At 46.4% G+C, this 25,377-nt stretch overlaps 3 protein-coding genes and 1 long non-coding RNA gene across 4 annotated transcripts; 2 read left to right on the top strand and 2 right to left on the bottom strand.

Annotated features, from left to right (window-relative positions):
* Positions 1-221: 221 nt before the first annotated feature.
* On the top strand, positions 222-1,638 carry LOC111255778. The gene is made up of 2 exons (XR_002675727.1): positions 222-267; positions 350-1,638. It is a non-coding gene; the product is annotated as an uncharacterized LOC111255778 (long non-coding RNA).
* Positions 1,639-5,120: 3,482 nt separating this feature from the next.
* LOC101759877 (G-type lectin S-receptor-like serine/threonine-protein kinase At2g19130) lies at positions 5,121-7,901 on the top strand. Its single transcript, XM_004985107.2, has one exon. The coding sequence runs from the start codon at positions 5,220-5,222 to the stop codon at positions 7,665-7,667; it is 2,448 nt and encodes an 815-aa protein (XP_004985164.1). The 5' UTR covers positions 5,121-5,219; the 3' UTR covers positions 7,668-7,901.
* Positions 7,902-7,949: 48 nt separating this feature from the next.
* LOC101760296 lies at positions 7,950-16,819 on the bottom strand. The gene is given in 12 exon segments (XM_022823602.1): positions 7,950-8,423; positions 10,213-10,367; positions 10,769-10,875; positions 10,996-11,127; positions 11,200-11,281; positions 11,471-11,544; positions 12,525-13,951; positions 14,310-14,459; positions 14,585-14,827; positions 14,935-15,192; positions 16,292-16,564; positions 16,566-16,819. Coding segments are annotated over 12 exon segments (3,318 nt in total). The 5' UTR covers positions 16,746-16,819; the 3' UTR covers positions 7,950-8,186.
* Positions 16,820-20,598: 3,779 nt separating this feature from the next.
* LOC101782706 lies at positions 20,599-21,357 on the bottom strand. The gene has a single exon (XM_004987048.1). It carries the CDS (start codon positions 21,355-21,357, stop codon positions 20,599-20,601), a length of 759 nt encoding a protein of 252 aa, XP_004987105.1.
* Between the last annotated feature and the right edge of the window lie 4,020 nt (positions 21,358-25,377).

Below are 25,377 nucleotides of genomic sequence, written 5' to 3'. Positions count from 1 at the left end.
TCTGTGTCTGAAAGGGAGATGCGACAGGCCCATCGTATTTCCAGTCCAAGCTCCAACAGAACGTTAAACTCCACCGGCTTAGGCCGAACACAACGACATCTTGGCCCATGAGGCTGTAAGGGTATGAATGTAATTTATCCGAGCAGCCGTGCGCACGCCCTAGCCAAGGCCCTATATAATGATGCGCTACACCAACCTGATTGTTCGCCCTCCCCGCCGCCGTCGTCTTCGTCCCTAACTTCGGATCCAAAGCACCAGGCGCCGCACGTATTCTCTCTTTTCGTTTTTTTTCGCGAATTTGCTCTCGTTTTCTCTGAGATCCGCTTTGCTGAGCATTCTTCGCGTTTAGAAATCGCCTGGGTCGCCGCCGAGCGGATCCTTGGCTTTGTTTGCGAAGAGATGCCAGAGCATACCTTTGGACCTCTGGACATGCGGCTTCTTCCGATAGATTCTCGCATTTTCTCGTAGGTCCAACAATTCGCCTCTCTTCTGCTAGATTTGTTGATTTCTTCTATTTTCATGTCTGTTATCGGTCAAGAAGTTTTTGTTGAATTGATTGCTGTGCTATTGTGCTGGGATAACCAATCGATGGCTCGATGATGACTATTCTTGCTTTAACCACACTGAAACTAAGGCCGGAAGAAGGGTGCGTTCTACCTTCCCTTAGTCTTTTCGCTCTTCTTCTTGCCGATTCCTCGTGAAATCTCGCTCTCTTGTTTAAGAACTCTTTTATTCTTAGGCAAGAGGACGAGGTAGAAGGATTCGGTAAGATCGGGGAGCGTGGCAAAGGGGACGGCTGAATGCCTCTTCCGATGGATCTTGGCTTGTGGAAAACCGTGGCCTTTAACCGAGAGCTTGTTCCCTGTAAGCGCAATCGATGCAGCGTTTAACGTCTCTTCGACTTTACTAGTTAAACTGCAAATTGTCGCATCAGTCATTATGTGAATGTTTCTCGTAGATTAGATATTGTTCTCGCCTTCTTGGGAATCTTGCCTCATCCCTTCTTTGAACATGGAGAATTCGAGGATGATGATGTGATTTTGTCGCCCCAGTCTTAGGTCCGCTCTAATCGCGGCCTTTGCTGATTGACACTTTTGAATCTGACTCTGCATATTGAATCAACCTATGACAATTTTTTTTTCGTCGATGTTTGTTAGTCGATGGACCATTAGCTTATTTGTTGTTTCCGGTTAAGAAATCTGGATGGAAGTGAGGATCCTTTCCCCAGCTGATCGACTATGATTATACTGTGCGCACATGTAATCCGTTCTCCAAGGAGTAGGATTCAAGCCAGAAATCTGATCCATCAAGCATTCTTAAAATTTGTTTCTGTAGGATGATTTCCGTTTATATCTGTTTTTACTCCTGTTTTTCTGGGCCTAATTATTTTAGCGATTAAAGATATTGATTGGAAATGACGATCCTTTCCCCAGATGATCGACTAGGATTATACTGTGCGCAATTGTGATACCTTCTCACCGGAGGAGGATTTCAAGCCAGAAATCTGATCCATCTAGTAGTTCACCGTTTCGTTTTCCCCCCTTTTTGGCTGAACTTTCTAATTTTTTGGTTGTTTGGTGAATACGGATATTAAGTTGATATGAGGATCCTTTCCCCAGATGATCGACTGTGATTAAACTGTGCGCAATTTTGATGCCTTATCTTCTGTGGAGGTTCCAATCCAGAAATCTCATCCATTTGACTATCTTTGAGATAAGCAATTATCCTCACTTGTTTTTTTGGTTAAATGTGAACTAAAATTCGTAAAACAAAAATAATCGCATCTACCTACAATCCTAACTCTTTTCCCAATTGGAACGCAAGACGCTGTGCTCTACAAGTACCGCTCTTAAACGTATCGAGAAGCATGTTAATCTGGTGGACCTTCTTACGAACCTCTGTACATTGGTAATCGTTTATACTTCTATTTAAAATTACATAGAAGCAATGCGGCTAGAATTAGCACTGGAAGCTCATATTAGCAGCTATGAATTGGTTTTTTAAAATGAAGTATAAACATTTATATTAATTTCTGTTGTAGAATAACCTCGTCCTTTATCACTGTGTGCTTGGCCCACACTAGTCCGAATCGTTGACAAAGGCCCATCCAGGGCTGGCTTGCCTGAGCCCTTTCAAACTATGAGGCACGGTCATGGGTTGTCTCTTCCTAAACCCATTCAAGAGAATGAGGCCCATTTTCTTAACTAAACTCATTTCTTGTTGTGACAGCCCTAAACTCATTGCGAGTGTCCAGCATTTATTGTGGCGCAGTGATTCAGCGAATCAAATGGCACGGCCCATTTTCTCAACTAAACTCATTTCTTATTGCGTCAACTCCTCAACGGGAACATGCCGAGATGTCCGGAGCACAAAATATTGCTACAGGAGGACTCAGACTGACTTCCTCCGGTGAGAAAACGAAAGCAGGCATGCTATCACTGTCATCAAGCAGTACAAAACGCTGCTGCTCAGCAACATGCATCGCTCGGATTAGCCTGTAGCTCACCGCGACATGCAAGGCAACTCCCAACCACCAGCAATTACCCATGGTGATTATTCCAGCCTTTTTCCTCCATCGGGTCACATCAAATGCAATGCAATTAAGACCGGTAGCCGAGCTGGTTCTCCTCGATTTGAACCGAGCTGGGGCACCCACGGCCGGCTCCAGCTCCACCCTGAACCTCCGAGGGGACGGACCAGCCGCCGAGCTGTTTGCTTCGCCGTTTGATGGCGGAGCAACTCAGCACTTGATCGGCCGTTCGGGCAGCGGCGCTCTTGGCGTCAAGGTGAGGTCCGTCGTTGCCTCGTTGGGTTTTCATGGAGTGAAACGACGACCGGCCTCATCATCATCGCGTCCGCGCGCGTGTATACCTCTGACGTGCCGGAATCGTCTGCCACATTTCCCCTCTGGAGTAGTAGGGCTACGTACTCCGCCACGTCCTTTTCCCATCGCCAAGGTTTTTGTTGCTGTTGCATTGATTGAGCGGGGACGAGGTCGCGAGGACGACGCACGTCAAAGCGTGATGAAGGTGGAAAAAATATCCTCGCACGCAAAGGGATAACGCCAAACGCCCCCATGCGTGATGAAGAAATAATCTTTTGATCCGGTCCATCTCCCGTGGCCCCGTGGGTTCCGTCGATCGTCGATGCAGGGCTTCAAGTTCATAGCGACAGGTAACCAACTGTAATAACTATAAAGCGCTGATGATAGCTTCGCGCTACAGCATGCAGATGATGATGAAAAGGTCAAAGGAGAGATACACGCCGGAAAACGAAAGAGATTATAGTAGGGAGAAAGGGAGGGAATTCCAAATTTCCAATCACACACCGCGTAGAGGTGGATGCTGCTCTTTTCCGGACGACTTCTATAAAGTTAAGAACACGACATATCGATTGCTGCATTATGACCCCGTTTGGTTCTTTTGTCCCTCCTAGAATTCATGTTACATCGAATGTTTGTATTAAATATAAATTAATTATAAAATCAATTGCACGGATGGAGACTAATTTGCGAGACGAATCTATTAAGCCTAATTAATCTATGATTTGACAATGTGATGCTACAGTAAACATGTGCTAATGATGGATTAATTAGGCTTAATAGATTCATCTCGTGAATTAGCCTCCATCTGTGTAATTAGTTTTATAATTAGCTCCGAATATTCGATGTGATATAAATTTTAGTCCGGACTAAAGATCCAAACACCCCCTATGGCTCATTGACGCGTTCTCTCTACTAATCTCTTCTCATATAGGACTAGCTTAACGAAGACAACGATATGATGCCGCATGCTACAGCTGGGCGACGAGGGCGTAGTACGTGCTCCCTTCCAAATTATAAGTTATTCTAATTTTTTTGAGAGTCAAAACATCTCAAATTTGACCAGATTTATACAATAAAGTACTAATATTCATGATACCAAATAAGTATCATTGGTTTTTCATTAAATATATTTTCATAATATATCTATTCAGTGCCATAAATCTTTGTGATCCTCTCTATAGTTTTGGTCAAAAATAAAATGGTTTAACTCTTTAAGAAAATTAAAATAACTTATAATTTGAAACGGAGGGAGTAAGAGCCTACTGAAAAAAATGCTTTGAGTTTTGTTCAACACATTATAGTGACTACAAAAATTGACGGTTAACTTGAATTTTGAATGTTTGCATCAGTCTTTACTTCTTGAGGCAGATTTGGATGTAAGACAATGTCAATTGCCACTCTTTTTTCTTCTTCTAAAGTATTGCCCTCCCTTAGTCATACTAGGATTTCGAAAGTCTTAATTTTTTTTACTAATAAAAGCTATATGAATAAATTCGTATTCCAAATGTCCTCGACACTGATTTTGTAGCAGGTGATGATATATTGTAAAACAAATTGATGGTCAAAGTGTATCTCTAAAGATCTTTTTATATCCTACATTGATTATATCGACTAAAGTACTTCCTCCATTTCATTTCAAATTGTAGGTCGTTTTGATTTTTTAGTGCATCTAGATATATAGTTATATCTAGATGCATAATAATGTCTATAAACCTAGAAAAGACAAAACGACCTACAATTTGGAACGAAGGGCCATCAACCTCCTGTGTCGTTATGATGTTTAAGGCTGTCACAGTTAACCTAAAAAAGATCTGGTGCTAATACTTGCTTTGTTACCCCTTCTTCTCATGTTCAGTGAATTTGCAAAGCTCTTGCCATTGTTTTGCAAAAAGCCTTGGTATTTCAACAAGACGGGAATCTGTTGACTACCAGTTGTAGCGATTATATACGGCATGGAACATCTGGAAGTAGAGGAATAGGAGAGTATTTGAAGGGAAGAGCATGAAACCTGATCAAGTCTTTGCAGATTCAGGAAGATGTCAGCTTGCCTTAGGGCGTGCGGTACCCATCGGTGGGTTAGAGAACTCTCATTATTCTTATGTTATTGTTGTATGAGCTTATCTTATTTATGTAATATTGAACTTATTGTAATTTGGACCTTCTTCCCCATTCTTAAATGAATTAACAGTGCTTGTGCTCCTTTTTATTTAAAAAAAACTGTTGACTGTTGAGGAAACAATCGAGGGGTCCCACGGCTGCCAAAAACAGTGGAATCCAGTTCAAGTTGCGTCAAGCTGTACATATACTTGCCTCAGCCTACTTCTTGTATCTGAAACAACAAAATAAGACCAACAATTCTTAGCTCCTACTGTAGGAGCTGCAACTGCAAGCCACCATGCTCATCCTCGTTTTCCTGCTCCTCTCCAGCTTCAACCTCCAAACAACCGGCGCCATCGACACCCTCACCTTGGGCCAGTCCCTCCCATGGAACCAGACGCTGGTCTCCAAGGGCGGCAACTTTGAGCTCGGCCTCTTCTCCCCCGGCAAGTCCAAGAAGTACTACATCGGCATCTGGTTCAAGAAGGTCTCCAAGCAAACGGTCGTGTGGGTGGCCAACCGAGAGCGCCCGATCCTCGAGCCGTCAGCCTCTCGCTTCACGCTGAGCGACCGCGGCGAGCTCCTTGTCGTCCAAGTGACGCCATCGAACACCTTGCTGTGGTCGTCGAACGCGTCCGCCACCTCGTCCCCGCGCGCCACCGTCGCCACGCTCCAGGACGACGGCAACCTCGTGGTGCGGAGCAACGCCACGGCATCGGCGTCGGGCCCCGTGGTGTGGCAGAGCTTCGACCACCCCACGGACACATGGCTCCCCGGGGCCAGGCTCGGCTACGACAGGGCCCGCGGCGTGCACAGCTTCCTCACGTCGTGGACGGACTCTGAGAACCCGGCGCCCGGCGCGTTCTCCATGGTGATCGACCCGCAAGGGCAAGCCAAGTTCGACCTGCTCGCCGGCGGTGTCCACCAGTACTGGACCACCGGCCTGTGGGACGGCGAGGTGTTCGAGAACGTGCCGGAGATGCGGTCGGGCTACTTTGTCGGCGTCCCCTACGCGCCGAACGCCAGCGTGAACTTCTTCAGCTACCACGACCGGAAGCCCATGGGCATCGGCAACTTCGTGCTCTACGTGAACGGGCAGATGCGTCGGCGGCAGTGGATTCAGGGAGGGGACTGGGTGCTCTTCTGCTCCGAGCCCCACGACGCGTGCGACGTGTACGGATCCTGCGGGCCCTTCGGCGTGTGCAGCAACACCACCAGCCCCGCGTGCGAGTGCCCCGCGGCGGCCTTCGCGCCCCAGTCACAGGGGGAGTGGGCGCTGGGGAACACCGCGTCGGGGTGCGCGAGGCGGACCGTGCTGGAATGCCCCAGCGACGGGTTCCTCAAGATGCCGTACGCCGTGCAGCTCCCGAACGGCTCGGCGGAGGCGGCGGCCGGAGCACGGAGCGACAAGGCGTGCGCGGTCGCCTGCCAGCGAGACTGCTCGTGCACCGCGTACCTCTACGACGGAGCCAAGTGCTTGGTGTGGAACGGCGAGCTCGTGAACCTGAGGAGACTCCCGTCCAACGATCAAGGCGACCAAGGCGTCGCGGGGGCCGTGCTTCACCTCCGTGTCGCGGCCTCGGAGGCGCCACCGCCTGCGGCGGTTGCGCATTCTTGGAGGAAGTCTATGGTGATCCTCAGTAGCTCGGTGTCGGTCGTGGTCCTACTACTGGCGTGCCTCATAATCTTTGTCGCGGTGGCGGTGGTGCTGCGGAAGCGGCGGGGGAAGGGCAAGGTGACCGCGGTGCAGGGCTCGCTGCTGCTGTTCGACTACCAGGCCGTCAAAGCGGCGACGCGGGATTTCACGGAGAAGCTCGGGAGCGGCAGCTTCGGGTCGGTGTACAAGGGGGTTCTCCCCGACAAGACGCTCGTGGCCGTCAAGAAGCTCGACGGCCTGCGGCAGGGCGACAAGCAGTTCCGCGCCGAGGTGGTCACCCTCGGCATGATCCACCACATCAACCTCGTGCGACTCCGTGGCTTCTGCTCTGAGGGGAACAAGAGGGCTCTCGTGTACGACTACATGCCCAACGGCTCGCTGGACGCGTACCTGTTCAAGAACAGCTCGGGCTCCAAGTTCCTGAGCTGGAGCCAGAGGTTTGGCATCGCGGTCGGCGTGGCCAGGGGCCTGGCTTACCTTCACGAGAAGTGCCGGGAGTGCATCATACACTGCGACATCAAGCCGGAGAACATCCTCCTCGACGAGGAGCTGGGCGCGAAGCTCGCGGACTTCGGCATGGCCAAGCTCGTCGGCCATGAGTTCAGCCGCGTCCTGACCACCATGCGGGGCACGATGGGTTATCTCGCGCCGGAGTGGCTCGCGGGCGCACCGGTCACCGCCAAGGCCGACGTGTACAGCTTCGGCCTGCTGCTGTTCGAGCTCGTCTCGGGCCGCCGGAACAACGGCTCCTCGGAGGAGGGGGGCCGCTCCGCCGTGTACTTCCCGGTGCACGCCGCGGTCAAGCTGCACGCGGGCGACGTGGTCGGCCTGCTGGACGAGAAGCTGGCCGGGGATGCCTACGTGGAGGAGCTTGAGAGGGTCTGCAAGGTCGCGTGCTGGTGCATTCAGGATGATGAAGGCGACCGGCCGACCATGGGGCTCGTTGTGCAGCAGCTCGAAGGTGTTACTGATGTTGGACTGCCGCCGATACCGTCGCGGCTTCACATGCTGGCGACGGCTAATGGGTGCGCCGGTGGGGTTGCCGAGGACGAACCAAAAAACGGTAGCAAATTAGCGACAGAAGTGTAACGTGTATTAGTTACTGCACTGGTGTAAGACCTGTAATGCTAGTTTCAGTGTTTCAGCATGATTTTTCCTTTGTTACATCAAGAGTGTAGTACGAGTACTATGTAGAAATCATAGCAGGCAGCCAAGCACCCCGGCAGGGTTAGATCCTCTGCAACAGGAGCTGCCAATGATTTTTTTTTTCACTTTGTCTATGTCCTTTGAATTCCTGATCAAGCCAGTACAATTGTCTTTTCAGTCCATCATTGCGACAATATCCAACACCCGGACCCCAACACCCCCCGAGGTTCTGAAACTAACGTTTTCAAAACCGCTTTTGCCAAAATTGCAACCCCATTCATTTACACTCACTTCTAGCACTGTGCTGTACAACTTCAGGGCGGGAAAACTTTCTATACTAACTACAAAGAATACATCGAGCACAAACCTAGAACCTAACTATCAAACTATACAAATCAACAGCTACAAACAGCCCCAAAAAGAACGAATGAAATCACTGCAGAACTACAAGAACCAACATTATCAGGATATACACTTAACAGGTAAAGATGAAGCTGCTGCTGTCGAGTAAAGAGCCTTAAGTACAGAAATGAACTTCAGAAGTGCTTCTTCAGAGAACCACTCAAGTTTCCATGTATGTACCGCATCAATTTCATCAGACTGCTTGTTACTCGGATTCTGGATGCTATTGTGAAACTCTTCTTGCCTATGATTATCCAAAATCAATGTCAAACATTTGCCGTTGCGCTGATCCATGACCTGAATGTATACATTGCAGTAAATATCAACTTTTTGAATGATCTTGCAAAGTTTATGTAGCGGGAAAAAAAAAAGGAAAAGCACAAGCACCTACATCCCAGCCATGAATAACAGCAGGGGTGGGCATTTGGTCAGGGCTGCAGTCCAGTTATTTTGGGTTTTTAAAAATTCGGTCAACTGAAAGTGTTACCCGAACTACTGCCAAAATTTTCTCTAACCCATAGTTCGGGTACCCGACTTTTTTGCTCGGTCTTTGGTCAGATCCAAACCGAGCCCACATCCCGCACCCCCACTCGCTGCCCTATCCAGCCCCCTGCAGCCCCACTCTCTCTGCTGCCCCTGTTGTCCACCACTAGCTCATCCACGGTCTGCTTGCTCGCCCCCATCCTCTCGCAGAACTTGCTGCCATGGGGAGAGATGTCAAGTGAGAAGGGGCTTCCTGTTTGGTTTTGCTTCTGAGAGGAAAGGGTGGTGGTGGTGCTGTGAGCTGAGCTGCTCTGTCTGGGAGGCAGAGAAGAAAAATGAGATGTGGGAGAAGAGGATCGACAGAGGCGATGGGTGGCTGTTGCTTGCTTGTTCTGATGCTGCAGCCGCGGGAGAAAGAGGAAGAGATGACATGGGAAGAAAGGAGAGGCTGGCGGTATGGATCTGCAGTTCTGCGCTAGTTTGATTGAAGGAGAGATCCAAGAGAGAGGAGAGAAGAGGAAGGGGGAGCAGCAGCTGCTGGTTGCTTTGTGGAGAAGAGCACAGATAGATAAGGATAAGAAAGCTCATCCCCACGGCTCAGTCAGTTCGGTTAACGGATGGTGGTGACCTAACTCAACATAAATAAATCGGTCATCTTGGAGCAATAACCAAAATCAGGATCGGAGACCGAGATTTCAGTCTTTTCGGTCTTGGTTTTGGGTATTTTGGTTTGGGATTTGGTCACCAGTTTTTCTGTCCACCCCTATATGAAAGAGCCTTTAGAACTATGATTTCAAGATCAACTCACTAAGGTAAAAACTAAAAGAAACATTCTTCCTTGACCTTTCTTGTAAAAGTAGAGCTTGTGTGAATATAAAAATTTTTCTTAGCACTAACAGCTGGCCATGGCCCCTAACTTTGTCATCTCCGAATAAGCAATTTACTTCTTGAGAAAAATGTGAAAAAAAGATGCAAATTGATTTCATTTGAAGAAATTGCATGTATCCCCAAAAACCTCCATTATGTACCTAGAACCCCTTTTTTAAAAAAAAATATTGCTAACCATATGGTTATACCGGTTGCATCAGTCTGACAGGTTTACCTTAAATTGCATTCTTTTATCTACATCCAACATCAACGAGCTTTGCAACCATATAGCTTACGGATGGCAACAAACTATAGATGTTTTCTAGCTTCCTCTTTTAATTTTAATAATGGTTAGGCAAGTAAGAGTAGCAACAGTTGAAAATTTGAGTCGCATAGCTAAAGTGAAAGGTTATATTCCTCTCAGATGAGAAAGCTATCAAGTTTTTTTTCCTGAAACAGGGTCACCCAGCTTTTATAGAAAGCATATAAAAGTTTGTAGAAAGCTATCAAGATTCCTCAGTATGAAAATAATCAAGACGTAAAGTTTGGAACCATAAGAGTGCTTCTTATTTAGTGACTGGCTTAAACAAGTTATTTCTGCTAAACAGAAAACAATGCCCATGTAAATATTCAAAGAAAACAGAGTTAACAAAAGGTTTATGAAAATAAAAATATTGCAAATTATCATGGAGTAAACCAGATAAATTGTAATTGCTAAAAGCCAAGCACAACTTACCACTTCTTGAATATTGTTAATAGAACAAGATGCATCAAGAGAAAAGTATGGAGGGTCTGAATCATCAGGTACACGACCAAACTGATCTAGGTCCTCAATGCACACCAATATTGATCCTTCAATGACAAATATGGATCTGATAAAAAAGGAGTCGTCTGCAGAAGAAAAATGGTCAATAATGTTTCAGCAACTTGTAAGAGCAATCAAGAAGATACAAGTGCAGTAGGAAATGATCAATTGAAGTTAGAGTGAAATTTGGGACATGCAACAACCAAGAGTTCATGAGGAAAGTTCACATGATTGGATTTGTATATAAGTTTACGGTAGGTACATCTACTTGATTTTTACTAAGATTTAGCCAACAGTGGCTTATGTTATGACTTAATATTGAACCTGAAGTTAACATAAGGCTAAAGAAGAACTGAAGAAGTGCCCAGTGTTTGCAGTATATCCTATTTTGTTAGGATGCAAACTATAAAGAATGGAAAGGTAGTTCTGATGTGTTCCATCAACAAAATGCTGTGATGTTTCATCACCCATCACCAGACCATGGTACCTTCAGCATCATTCCTCCAGAACATCAACATAGAGTAGAGAAATATTCCCTTCTTTGCAGATCCACATATACATTTCTCGAACAATTTAACTTGGATGTTCTCCCAACTGCCATTTAAATTGCACAAACAAGCATAATAAGAAAAATGGAAAGAAGCTGCAACAAACAAAATAAAGTGTTCGGTGGCTCAAAAAGAAGTTTGTTTGTGGTGATTGCGGAAGCCATACCTTTGCAAATGTATCTCATGGTTTAATTTGGGGAAGTTGGTGTTGGTTACACTCAAGAGCCAAAGTACATCTTGTGCTTCCTTGGAAGTCCGTGTGAAGAATAGATGAGTTGTATCGTCTACCATGTGTACCCTGCGAGATTGCAAAACAGAAAGCCTCATGTAAGCCATGCCACCATTGCTATCGATCGATATGCTAACTGACCTCAGTGCCTGTAGTCCCAGCCCAATTGAAACCTTTTCCAGACTTTCCAGAGTATAGCTGCCCAAAACTCTTGGCTTGGTTTCTGTAAATTAATGAGTATGTTAGAAATTATGGAGATAACAAAGGCCTGAAATAGAGATATGGGGAATACAAATTTCTATCAGGCATGTCTATGTAAATGACCAGTTACAATAGTCAAACAAAAAAAGGAAACTGGAAACAAGATTCAGATGGGAAAAATAAACAATATGTACAAAAATAAGTAGTTAACCTTTTCCATCACAAACCATATCAAGTAGCAGGACATACAATTTGTTTTGAGAACTTTGCAGCAAGGCTACCTCTCTACAGAAAGCAAGAGAACAACTGTCAGAGTATTGTGACCGTAGAAAAAAGGGAGGAGGGATGGTGATATAGATTACAGGCTGACTGCACATCCAGGAAATTTCCAGTTTCTTCATATCAGTAACTTAAAGTGTGGCCTTTAAGAAATGTGGTCCAGGATTAAGTAGAACATGAGCATTACTATAACTTATAAATAAATAAAGCTAGCATTTTTGCTTCGAACAAGTATTGGTAACTGCTTAATGCATTGAAGAATAAAAACAGCTGAATGCAAGTTACCCGATAATATGCAAGAGAATGGGTTAAGCACCTACAGCGAAAGAACACGCCAAGTGTTGCAACATCAACTACTGTGATGTTTTATTTCACTAATTCACCATAAGAATTTTGAAATTTAATTATCTCACAAGCACTTACATAAAAAAATTCTACACAGTAGTAACTCAAAGAACTGCATTTTTCTAAGTGTCACACAGGTGTCTTTGTCAAATACAAAAATAGCTATGGCAGAAAAGGCGGTGACTACTGACTACATTCATCTGATCTGATGTACTCAATCCTTAACCTGTTAAATTATACAAACAGACTCCCTGTATCCAACAATGTAAAGTGTATTTGATTTCATCAGTTTTGACCACAAATTATAACCACACGTAGTACAAAAGTTACATCAGTAGATTTCCATTTGAAGTTCTTTTTAGTACATTGTAAGAGAAATTGATGGTCACAATCTACTTTTGAAGACTTATACATTTCAAAATACGCCTTATAATGTTGGACAGAGGGAATGCTACATATTATCCACAGGAGTTCTACAAAATATTACTCCCAAATCTTTTAATGATAATCATTGCGAATGAATACATTACTCAAGCCATTAATCTGGTACATTCTAGTTTATTAGCCAATGCAAAATCTGTTCATCAATGTTAGCTTGTAATATTTCTAGGGTTGGTGAACACAGAGAAAATGGTTCTCACCTTTGGACTAAAGCGCCCGCTTCCTGAAACAGGTATGCACAACAAGCTACTTGTTCACATGTTTCAGACTTGTCATTTTTTGCTACTTCCAAGTTGATGAAATCCTTGACAATCATGTGTTCCCCTGTCGTACAAGAAGTTATATTTGTGCTGACATTCTTAGGCAGAATTCTTGAGTAATGGCTTTCAGAGCCTTCTTTCTTGGGAGTACTTTTGCTCGGGTCGCATGTCAAATGGCCATTTCCTTCAGCTAAAACATGCTCATCCACCTGATCGCCATTCATTTTAATACTTTCTATTTTGGTACCATTATGATTCTTCAAAGCAAATATCCTCCTCTTAAACCTCTGCTTGCCTTTTTGTCCAACTAGATGGCCTGAATTCTGACCTAGATGACCATTCCTCTGGTTACTGTCATGAAACTCCTCAATATCAAACTCTCTGTGATCTGTGCGAATTGGTTCATCTTCTGCTGAATGGTCAGATAAACTTTTCTCCGCTGAAAAGTACTTGTTTCCCTCATGATCACTATCTACAAAAGGAAACAAAGCCACCTGTCCATTAAGAGCCAACTCCATCTTTGTCTGCATTGCTGCACAATCATCTTCCGAATTGCATGAACAAAAATCATCCGAAGAATCATCACTGCAGCTGCTATCACTACCGAGTGAACCAACAGAATGAAGATGTCCTGAAATCTGCAAAAACTCTTCCTCCAGAAAAAGTCTGCGGTGTAGAATGTCCTCCTTGTATTGTGGAGGTGACTGAGGACTAGGATATGCATTGTATGGACTTGATTCTATCAACTTGCTCATTGTATTGGATGGTGTTCCATTTGCCAGCATATTTCTTGAACCATCTTCCAACTCAGAGAAGGGGTCAGTATGTGAAGTACCTACTAACTCAAGGGGAGGAGGTCGTTGAAAATAATTTAAGTGCATCGTTAGATGAACTTGGTTTGCATTCACTTCATTCGAGGATTCTTTGACGATTCCATTAGAACCAGAATGTGCATTATCTGTGAAAGATGAGTCCGACTCCAAAAGGTTTGAGCTGCTCCCACCTTCTGATACATGTACCAAATCCGACATGTTATTTGAAGTCTCCTTGTGTGCTTTCTGCCTTTTCTTTTGTCTAGCATAACTTCCATTGCCATAGGTGACATCAGCAGATAGGTTTTCACCATCTGTTTTGTCTGCATTGTCATCCATCCACTCCTTAAACTCACGGAGCCAGTCACTTGATTTTTCTTTCTTCAGCAATTCAGCGGTGTTTATCAATGAAGCAATTCTTATGTCATGATCAGCACCTGCAGTTTCATCCTTCTTAGAACTGTCACTATCACAGGGGGTGGACTGCTGGTCTGTACCATCATCAGAGAGATTTCTCTCTCCCTCCACTATGCTGGCAAGTCGGGAAATTTTTCTCTACAGTATAAGAACGAGAAAAGCAATGTCAGTTAATCATCGAAGTAGTCACGTATGGACTATAAGAATGTATGCGGTCTCAGGATAGTACAACACTGTTTCAATCTTGCAAATAAGTATGGAAGGCGCATCTTGAATTTCTAAAAATGATGATCACATACACAGCCATCTTGAATGAATCAACCAGAAACCAAATTTATGGAACAAAACACAGGTCACAACAATATGTGTGCTAGATTATCTTTACTGCAAGAGAATAGTAACACAGAAAATTTCCAACCAAGGAATCTCAATATTTTATGCTACATCCAATTTATCAACTTAGTTCAATTGGTGCGACAGAATAACGGATACCTACCATCTTCAAAGTTAGCGTGTCCTCATCTTCATGATCATCCATTGCAGGGAAATAAAATCCATAACCAGCAGGTTGATTTTGTCTGCATGCAAACAGTACTTGCTTTTCCCAGTATTCTTGCGTGTTCATACCTTTATCATCTAACTTCAACTGAACCAGAAAAGGCCAGGGAACATATTAGCTGTCACTTTACTCCAATACTGCGGAACACACTATTATGATGGGGAAAGTTATAGGAAAGAAAGAGAGTTGGATGTTTGAAGTTAACTACTTACATTTTCTGGATTACGAAAAAAACTGAACACATGTGCTCGATACCACCGAGCACAGCAGATAGGATTGCCTTCCAACCAGAGGTTCTGCAATAAAGATAGCGTGCCAAGGATTTCCAACTCTGAGAAATTTGAGATGATATTGTACGAAAGGTCAAGCCCCATGAGTGACTTGAGATTCTCAATCCCATGTACTGTAGTTAAAGCGTTGTTTCTCACAACAAGTTTTACAATTCGACTGGAAACCTGCAAGAAAGCAACAGGTAACTGAAGATACCACTAAAAGAATGTGACCACAATAAGCTAGACTGTGCGGCAATGCTGTGGAGTGGGTATAAAGGTAATGCAATTACCTCACTCAAAGATGAAATTGAACGCAAATGATTAAATCCAAGATCCAGATTTCGCAACTTTGTACATTTCCGCAGATTGTCCACCTTTGCAAACTTGTTGCGACTGAGATCCAGGGTTTCAATTGCAGGCAACAATTGCAGCGATTCATCCATGAGTACTATGCCATTAGATGCACATGAGACATATGAAAGTTTGCTCCATACAGGAGAGTCCTTGATATCCATGATTCTACTAGCGAAGACATGCCTAAGAGCATCCTGCAGTAGCACGAAATCAACTATTTGAATTTGGCTAAACATTCTAATAATATGGATTCAAACAACTGATGAAGGGGATGATTAGTGCTACTTATCTCTCTAAATGAATTCTTTGGTGCTAGCTTTTCATTCTGACTGTATACCATTAAAGATTAAAATATGGCAAGCTAAATCAAGTTGCATACACCATAGCGGCAACCAAACACTAGAGTTTTCCATGCATGCTCAATTTTCGTTGCATATTCCATCTGCCAACAGACCACACCATATACAATGGTTGGTATCTGATACTTGTGCAAGCAACATGGAACAGCAAAGTACATTAAAGCAATACAAAGAGATGCTATTAGAAATCCAAGAAGCATTATGCCCATGGTAGTTTCTAAGATCACTGCTAATCTCAAACTCGCATGAACAGTAAATTCCAGTTAAAATTTTCTTCATAGCTTAAAGAAGGATGTATTTGAAGATGCATGCACTATACAGATCACAATATGTTATGCCTGTTAAAAGACCACATGACTGGACAAGTTCTTAGTGCCGAAGCTAGCTAACTAGACCACAGAATAATACAGCAAGCACGACAGAGATGATTGTTACAATTGCATATATGGTCTCAGCAGCACAAGCAGTAGTATAATCCAATGTGTGACCAGAATTTGAGCAGCTCTGCAATCCATCTACTTCAAAGAAACTACCGAGGACTACATTCATTTTGATGATGATTTCAAGACAACATTACATTAAACCCCGCAAGCAAGATCCGAATGAAACTTCAATAAACGTATGAAGAGGCATCTTAGCACGAGGATCCAATTGATTAACAAAATGGCAGAAACATGCTGAGTGAACAGAATTAATGAACAGGATTGGATCTAGGACTGAATCAAAAGGTGTGGACCTAGCATTGCAGCAACGGGGCTAAATAATGGTACTTCACTAGCTGTTGATGAACCAAACCATCAAACAATAGGTACATTTGACAGCCCAGAATAGCTGACGGTAGTTGAGGATCAGAGCAGAGCCTGTGGTCACCACCCCGCGAATCGCCAGAGGCAAGGAATACAAACGAATTGTGCTGCGGATGATAGAAACGCACCGTGGAATCGTAACAGACGAGCTTCTCGAGGGTGTGGCGGAGCTCGAGCAGTCCCCTGGCGGCCGAGGTGGAGAGGTCGCAGCCCCGCAGCTCGAGGACGCGCAGGCGCGCGAAGGGCAGGAGCGAGAGCGGCGCCGGGTCGCGGCCGGGCCCCGCGGCGACGACCTTGAGCGAGGTGAGGAGGCGTAGGATCCGGCGGAGCTGCTCGAGCGCGCGGTGGTCGCCGAGGTCGGCGACGTAGGCGCGGAGGTAGTCGACGGGCGCGCCGGCGCCGAACGGCCTCGAGCTCCCGCAGCGCCTCGAGGCGGGAGGCGACGTAGTGGAGGCCGACGGGGTGGAGGCGCAGGGTGACGGTGCCGTCGAGCAGCGCGCCCGCGTTGCGCGCCACGTAGCGAACCAGCAGGTCGAGGTAGCGGTCGCCGGTGACCGGCGACCCCCCGCGCGGCGTGGGCATCGGGATCGGGGCTAGGGTTTGGGGGCGGGGGCGCGCCGGCGCATCCGCGAGCGGCGGGGCGGGGTGGGGCGAGCGCGGGAGGGGAGGGGAGGGTGGAGGCGGTCAGGCGGGGGAGGGAGGGAGGAAGCGGACACGGCCGCGGTTGTATATACGTATGATTGGGGACACGCGGGCTTAGCTGTGGCGCGGTGCGGGGGAGGGAACGGAAGGCGACGCGACGCGGATCGGCAGATGCGCGAAGCAATCGCGGTTAGCGAGCACCAGGTGGGGGGTTTCGTTCCGCAAATACTTTGGTTTGTTGGGGCTAAAACGGACGGGGATCGCGCGGGTCGCTCGGGCTGTGGCCCCTGGGGTTGGGCTTGGGCGTTTGGCTTGTGCTTGCGGTTTCCGGCGCTGGCATTGAGTTGTGCGCGCGGTTATGGCTGTGCGCCGTGCGCGCGTTGGCGTTTTGTTGCTGCAGGCAGTGAGGGCACCCGCAACAATTATTGGCAACTGCTCTCTATAGTATCTACGTGTCCCTGCCACCTCAACTTGCAGATAGCACCAGCGGCAACCGCTTTATCGGTTCATCTCTAGCAACACTGCCCAAGAAAATTGTGGGCCTAACGTCTTGACAATTTTACTCCTTCGTTCCCATCTCATACGGAAGAACAAAAATCTCTTCCCGGTTCCCACCAGGCCACCATCAGAATACCTCCACTAGCAGCACCGCCGTCCACCGCGGCTGGACCGAGCGCCACGCCGCCATGCGTCCCCGCAGGCCAGCACAGCATGCTTCTTCTTCTTCCGCTTGCCGACGCCCGCCCCGCCCTGCTCCCGGCAGCGCGCTCCTCTCCACTGTGCTCCGCCCCGCTCAAGGCCGGCGACCGTGCGCCACCTCGCCCCGCTCCCCTCCTTCGTCTTCCTTCAACATCCTCAGCTCCAGCAGCGGCGGCCCAGCTCCACGCCGTCCGCGGCCGGCGACTGTGCGCCACCGGTCACGCCCCCACCCTTGCCCCCGCGCCTCGACAACAGTGGCCGCGCTCCGCCCTGCCCCGGACCGCCGGCCGTCCTCCCGGTGCCCGCCCGCCCGCCCTCGTCCCGGCGGCCGGCGCTAGCTCCTCTCCCCAAGCCGTCCGACGAGCAGCGACGCAGGGGCCATGGCGACGATATCCTAGCGGATTGAGGCAAAGAGAGACGAAGGGATGAGAACGGCGTTGTCGGGCCCACGAGCGTTGAACTGCGTGCTAAGTGTCGCTGGGTTAAGCGAGAGCACATTCTCTCTCTTACCTCCCTCTCCTACGTGGCTCTCTTATAGATAGCATAACGGCGCCATTGCGGGTGCCCTGAGCGAGCCCGGGCGTTTGGTGGCTTGTTCTGCTTGGCTTTCGTGGTGGCTTGGCGCTTTGTCTGGGTCTAGAGTCTAGACTATGGCCGGCTCAGACTAGACCAGCCGGGTTACGGGGCTGAGAACGGTGAGTTGTGCGATCTGGCGCCAAAGGTGGCGCACCAGCCGTCTTCCCAGGAACGTTGGCTTGACTGCTTCATAGGCAGGGTATCTACGGTGGAAAATGGGAAGATGCCGGCGAAGTTTTCTTTAACAGTTTGTGTCAGTAGTCAGTACATGGCACGCACACCTGTGACGTGACCATGCGCTGTCTAGATCCGGCGCCACCTGTTGTTCTACAGTGTCCAAATGGCACCATGTTCTTCGACACTGCAGCACGCACATGACGCCGGCCATACGACACACATGTGGCGTTTGGTTATTGGGATATAGGAGGCGGGGAAGGGAAATGGAGAGCGGTGGAAATCATTTCCTGTTAAGTTTTAGAATATGGAAATGTGGTGGGAAAAGAAATAGAAAATAATAGCCTCATTTCACACCGTTTCTATCCTATCTATGGAGGTGGATTATGATCGGGATGAAATTGACTAACACGTGTGAACATGGTTAACGCAGCTGGCGTAGCTGTGTCGACGACCTTGCCGGGCAGGGCGGCCGAGGGAGATTTGCACGAGCTGGATTGGGGGCGGCTGGGATGGTTGCTTCAAGTGGCGCCGTTGCGTGGTTGCTCCGAGCCGTCGCTCACCTCGTACAGCGTCGTCTTGCGGGCATGATATTGGTTAGCTTGTTTCTTCTTCCCCTTTTATTCATGTTCCCTGATTCTTTGATTTCTGTTTCCATGCAGAATAAATGGTTGTAGCTTTAGCTGATGGCTCTGCTCCGCCTCCTCGTCCAAGGTCAACCATGCTGTTGGTCCCTCATCAAAGCAGCTCGATTTTGATGCTAAGTAACTTGATTTCGAGCAGAGTAGGTTCAATTTGGCTCCTTGTTTGCCATACACTTGCTGCCGAACTCATCGCCAATCATGCCATGGTTGAAGGCTATCGCTTGCCTCGCGCACAGGCCGCCGGAGCCATCTCACACATTGTCGGGGATAGATCTCCAGTACCCGCAAGGAAGGAAGAAGATGGACTCCTATTAGGATTCCTCTGTAATCCTACTAGGATTCATACCATGTAATCCTACTAGGAGTTCTACCTTGTAACCGACTAGTAATCCCACCCCCTAGAGTATATAAAGGAGGGTAGAGGTACCTAGTCAAAGAATTGGCGGAACTGCAGTTGCCTATCTTAGCATAATTGTGTGTTTATATAGAGGAGTTCTAAAAGACTCCAAAGAGATTACAAGATAAAGTTGTTAGAATCTGGTTTTGTTGTGCATGGATACATCTTGTAGATAAACTATCAAACTAATCTATCTATAACAGAACCGGACTCTAAACAACTCATTCATTTGTTACATGTGATAACAATATCTTTAACTAACACCCTCTCTCAATCTGAAGCTCCTGTCAACTTGAGATTTAGATTGCGCACAAAGTTCTCTATCTGGCGAACAGGTAGTGCTTTGGTAAACCCCTCTGCTAACTGATCTCCTAAAGGAATAAAACGAAACTGAAACTGTTTATTCATAACTCGTTCTCGCACAAAATGAAAGTCAATTTCTATGTACTTTGCTCTAGCATGAAATACCGGATTAGCAGATAAATAAGTTGCTCCCAAATTATCACACCACAAAATAGAAGTGTGTTCAACTTTAATCCCAAGCTCGGCTAGCAATGATTCCAACCAAATTATTTCAGCCGTTGCATTGGCCATAGATTTGTACTCAGCTTCAGTTACTGATCTGGAGACTGTAGCTTGTTTTCTAGCACTCCAAGACACAAGATTAGTTCCAAAAAATATTGCAAACCCACCTGTAGATCTCCTATCATCTACACTGCCGGCCCAGTATGCATCAGAAAAACCACTAATAAAAGTAGTCATAGATTTCTGAATTTTAAGACCCAAGTTCATAGTATACTTAATATACCTCAATATTCATTTGACTGCTGTCCAATGTAAAGTAGTGGGTGCACGTAAAAATTAGCAAACCTTATTTACTGAATATGATAAATCTGGATGTGTCAATGTCAAATATTGAAGAGCTCCGACAATGCTTCTATACCGAGTGCTATCTTCAGGACCAAACACTTCTCCTTCATGACTTGAAAGTTTTTTTGAAGCTGATAATGGAGTAGTAGACGGTTTGCAATTAGACATACCAAATCCTGCGCATATTTACCTTGAGAGAGGAGGATACCATCTTTTTCTTTCTTAACTTCAATACCCAGGAAATAATGCAGGTCACCAAGATCTTTCAATGCAAATTCCTTCTTAAAATCCTCAAGTAAGGCCAACACAGCTTCTGGAGATGAACTTGTGACAATGATATCATCCACATAAATCTATACCTAATATTAAAGTGCGGTTGTTTCTTCCAACCGTCATGGTTATTTTGCAAAAAAATCCCTCAACTTTTTCGTAATCAACCCGCAGTCCTGGGAGTTAAACTGCCGTAGTTCGTTGATGATTTGCAAAAAAAGTCCCTCAGTTTTTTCATAATGAGGTCCCTGCTCTTGCGCATGGTGGTGAGGCCCTTGTAGTTCTTGAGCATGGAGACGACGCTGGCGAGGTGCCAGATGACGCTGATGTAGACGAGTGCCACGAGGTAGGCGACGATAAGGAGGAACGCGAGCAGCCCTGCGAACCCCGACCCGTTATCCGCGGTGACGAGGAGCCCAAGGAAGACGATGACGAACACCGCGTGGTACACGAAGAGGAGTGCGAAGGCCGCGAGGAACATCGCTGCGAGCCTCCTCCATACTTGGGGCACGACGGAGAGCACCCACAGGAAGGTGAGCACGTCGTGCTTGGCAGAGTAGACGAAGGCGACGGAGAAGATGGCGGTGGTGGTGGCGAGGAGGGAGAGGAGGAGGAGGGCGAGGAGGTAGGCGGCCTTGAAGAGGAGGAGGGCGAGCCAGTCGGATGCGAGGCAGAAGAGGAGGCAGCACTGGGCGTCGGTGCTCGGGACGGAGGAGTCGAGGGCGGTGTCGTCGGTGTTGATGTGGGTGAAGAGGGTGTGGGAAATGGCGATGTGGAGGAGGAAGAGGGTGGAGAGCAATAGGACGAATGCGGCGGTGACGCGGACGAAGAGAGGCCTGTGCGGGCCGCGGAGGATCGATGTGGAGGCGGTGTAGATGCCTGCCGCCCCCAGGAACTCCAGCTCCTCCGGCTCGCACTCCATGGCCTCGATCTGGGGGGAGGATTGGTTTGGTTGCTTGGGGTGGGTGGGAAAGGGAGAGAGGGATTAGGGAATTTCCTTCTGGCTGGGGGGAAGGGAGGAAGAGGAATGGGGATGGAAGGCTCTGGAGGATGGAAGCAAGGCGGAGAGATAAAGAGAAAAAAGCCACCTCAACTTGAAAAATGTCCCTCAACTTGTTTGTAATCAACCCGCAGTCCTTGGAGTTAAACAGACGTAGTTCTAGATGATTTGCAAAAAGGTCCCTTCCTTCCTCGCCTACTCGTGTGTTCTGCGGCCCGCGATGCATTCGCCCCTTCCTCGATTCCCACGAATCAATCCGTCATCACGCGCTATCCGCCATCCGCCCATGCCCCACTGGCCTCGCCATCCACCACCGCCAACCCCCTCGCCATCCACTGGGCTGCCCATGCCATAGCCGCCACGGCATCCACGCGCGACACCGGCTGCCGACCAAGCAATACACCCAAGAACAAAATAGAGGACAAAGGAATACTACTAACCAACAATAACAAAATTTGACATCAACATCTAGACGTCAATCATTCGCAGCTACAACACCACCACACAACTCCTCCTGGCTAGGCAGCGAAGGCCGGATGCAGCAGATGACAACGAATCTATCTAGTGGCAAGGAATCACACGGCAAACAATCGACAACACAATAGTGGGAGAGCAGGTTAGTGGTGGTGGGGATGCAACGCAAGAGGCTGGTGAGGAAGCAGTGACAGAGCGGGAAGACAATGGGGGTGCAGTGCAGGAGCCCAAAGAGGAAGCGTGCGGCAATATAGAAAACCAACATTATAAAAGAAAACACGAGGGAATTGATTAGTTCTTGATCTCACCTAATTAGTTCTTGATCTTGCCTGATTAGCACGAGGGAACTGCGTGGTGGTTCCCAGACCGGTGAGATAAAGAAAACAGGCACAATGCTTGGGCTTTGGGATAAGAATAACGTGCTAATCAATTTTTTAAGCCTATAGGACCTACATCAAACAAAAACCAATGTTATAAAAGAAATAAACTTGGGTCCTGTCAACGCGAGATCACGTAGTGAGGTCTCGACGACTATAGGAGAGTGGGTTTGTTGGTGGGCGCTGCGATAAGGCTTTCGGTAAGGCTGCCGTTGTCAAGTAGAGTTGTGTGGTCTCGTTGAGGTCCCAATCCGACCGGTCGGCTTTGGCGGTTGAGTTGTGTGTTACCTGTGTCGATGTTCTAATCCAACCAGGCAAGTATAAGCTGTTTCTTTCTTTTCTTTTTTATTTTCTTGCCTATGGCCTCCTACGACCATAGTCTCGTATTTTTATACTATATCAATAAAAACTCACAATGTAAACTCACAATGTCTGGTGCAGTTCGTTAAAAAAAGAAACAAACAACAAAGATAAAAAATAAAGGAAGAAAAAATTATATTCAATAATTTAGGAAGAAAAACCAATAATTAAGAAACAAACATCACATTATCACCCAAGTTTTGCGTGATGTATATTGGGGCTTTTTTCCTCCCGTGCAACGCAAGGGCATATTTCCTAGTAAGCATATAAATTGTCACATGCCCCTTTTTATAGATGAAAAGTGAAGTTTGAGGATGCAAAGCCAAGAGTAATCAACTTTGAACTCAATCTTGAGTACCATACCCTAGGCGCTTGCTTCAAACCATAAATAGCTTTGTCTAATTTGCAAACAAAATTTGGATTACTTGGATCTTCAAATCCTGGTAGCTGCTTCATATAAACTTCCTCTTCTAGAACACCATGTAAGAACGCATTCTGTACATCAAGTTGTCGAAGACACCATCCTCTACAAACAGCAATAGATAATACAAGCCTGACAATAGCTATTTTGACAATAGGACTAAAAGTGTCCTCATAATCAATGCCATAACGTTGTTTCAAACCCTTTGCTACTAGCCTAGCCTTGTATCTGTATATACTTCCATCAGCTCTTTTCTTAATTTTACAAACCCATTTGCAATCAATTAAATTTCTACCTGATTCTTCAGGAACAAGATGCCATGTCCCATTTCGTATTAATGCATGATACTCCTCTTGCATTGCTTGGCGCCATTTAGGATCTTCAAGTGCTTCTTGTACGGATTCCAGTTCACCAGTAGAACAAAAAAAATTCATAGCGTATCATACCATCATACATCTTTTTAGGCCTGACTATCCCACTCTGCAATCCGGTTTGCCTTCTTAGTGGTGTAATTTGTACCATTGGCTCCTCAGGCAAAAGTTTAGATGAACCAGCAGGCGTAGAGGATCCGCCTGGGAAGGAATCCACCACAACAGATCCGGTCGGAGCACTTGTTGGCGAGATAATGGTGGAGGGGGCAACAGGCGCGGGCGCAGGCGCGGGAAAGACAGGCACGTCAGTTGGGGAAGATCCTGCTCCCCACGCGTCAAGCGCAAACTGGAGCTAGGCGCTGGTGCGGACGCGGATGTGGCAGGTGGTCCGAAAATCGTATCCGCTCCAGGATCGACACTGCTAGCTGCGCCCGAATCTGCCTGGAACTGCGCAACCAGATCTTCTACGGACATCGAAGCGTCACACACCCGGACAAGAACAAAGGAAATTACACCTTGACTATTAGCTTCTGCCGAATTTTCTGCCTGTGTATCATCACTAAGACCAGGGGTATTAGTAGCATTAGTAACATTGGATGCAAAACAATTTTCATCCACTGGATTGCAGAGAGAGTCAGGGAGGATGATAATTTCCTTGCGAAGTTGAGCACCCACATTAGGATGAAGATTAGCAAAAGGAAAAACGGCCTCATCAAACATAACATTACGAGAGATGTATATGCGACCAGTAGAGATGTCAAAACATTTGAACCCCTTGTGCATTGAACTATAGCCAAGGAAAGCACATTGGGTAGAACAAAAAGAAAGCTTCCTAGCATTGTAGGGTCATAAATTGGGCCAATATGTGCAACCAAAGATGCGTAAGTTTTCATAGTTGGGTTTTTCATGCAGAAGTCGCTCAATAGGAGTTTCATAATTAACAACCTTGCTAGGTAGAAGATTGATAAGATAAGTGGCAGTGAGAAAAGCTTGAACCCAAAACTTTAAGGGTATAGAGGCATTGGCAAGAAGAGCTAGACCGACCTGAACTACGTGCTGATATTTTCTTTCTGCCGCACCATCCTGTTGATGGGCGTGTGGACAGGACACACGGTGAGCAATGCCAATGCATTGGCAGAAGGAATTTAATTTTTCATATTCCCCTCCCCAATCAGATTGAATGCAGAGAATTTTCTTGTTGAACTTCCGTTCTACAAGATTTTGAAAATCTTGAAAGACTTGAAAAACATCGGATTTGTGCCGCAAGAGATAGATCAAGTATATTTGCTATAGTCATCAATGAAACTAACATAATAAGTGTAACGTACGATGGAGATAGGAGATAGTCCCCAGACATCAGAGTAAATTAAATCAAGAGGAGCACTCGAAAGTTTAATTTATTCAAAATTGAATAGGGAAGTTGATGGCTCTTGGCCCTTTGACATGAATCACAAACGGACTCCAAACTTTTAACACTATCACACGACAAATTATTGGAACTAAAAATTCTCTCAACTATTGGAATTGTTGGATGACCTAGCCTACTATGCCATCTAGAAGTGAACGGCTTATTGACTCCATGAACTCCATGAACTTGTTTACTTGGACCTTCCCTTGATGAATGTGACGCTAGAGGATATAGATCACCTTTACATCTACCTTGATGTAGGTTTTTCTTCGTGTCCTGGTTCTTGATGAGAAAGAAATTTGGATGAAATTCAAGGAAAGCATTATTATCTTGAGCTAATTTATGTACGGAGACAAGATTTTTGTGAGAACTAGGGACATGGAGAATATTATTAAGGTGTAGATTTTTATGAGGGGTATGAAAAATTGTATGCCCAATATTACTAATTTTCATACCTAATCCGCTTGCAGTATGGACCTGATCACGCGCTGTGTACTTGTCACGTACTGTCAGCTTCTCCAATTCACTAGT

The sequence above is a fragment of the Setaria italica genome, chromosome IX, assembly GCF_000263155.2.
Source record: "Setaria italica strain Yugu1 chromosome IX, Setaria_italica_v2.0, whole genome shotgun sequence".
Taxonomy (NCBI): domain Eukaryota; kingdom Viridiplantae; phylum Streptophyta; class Magnoliopsida; order Poales; family Poaceae; genus Setaria; species Setaria italica.
The sequence above is the reverse complement of the archived record's forward strand: the minus strand, read 5'-3'. Positions and strand labels throughout refer to the sequence as shown.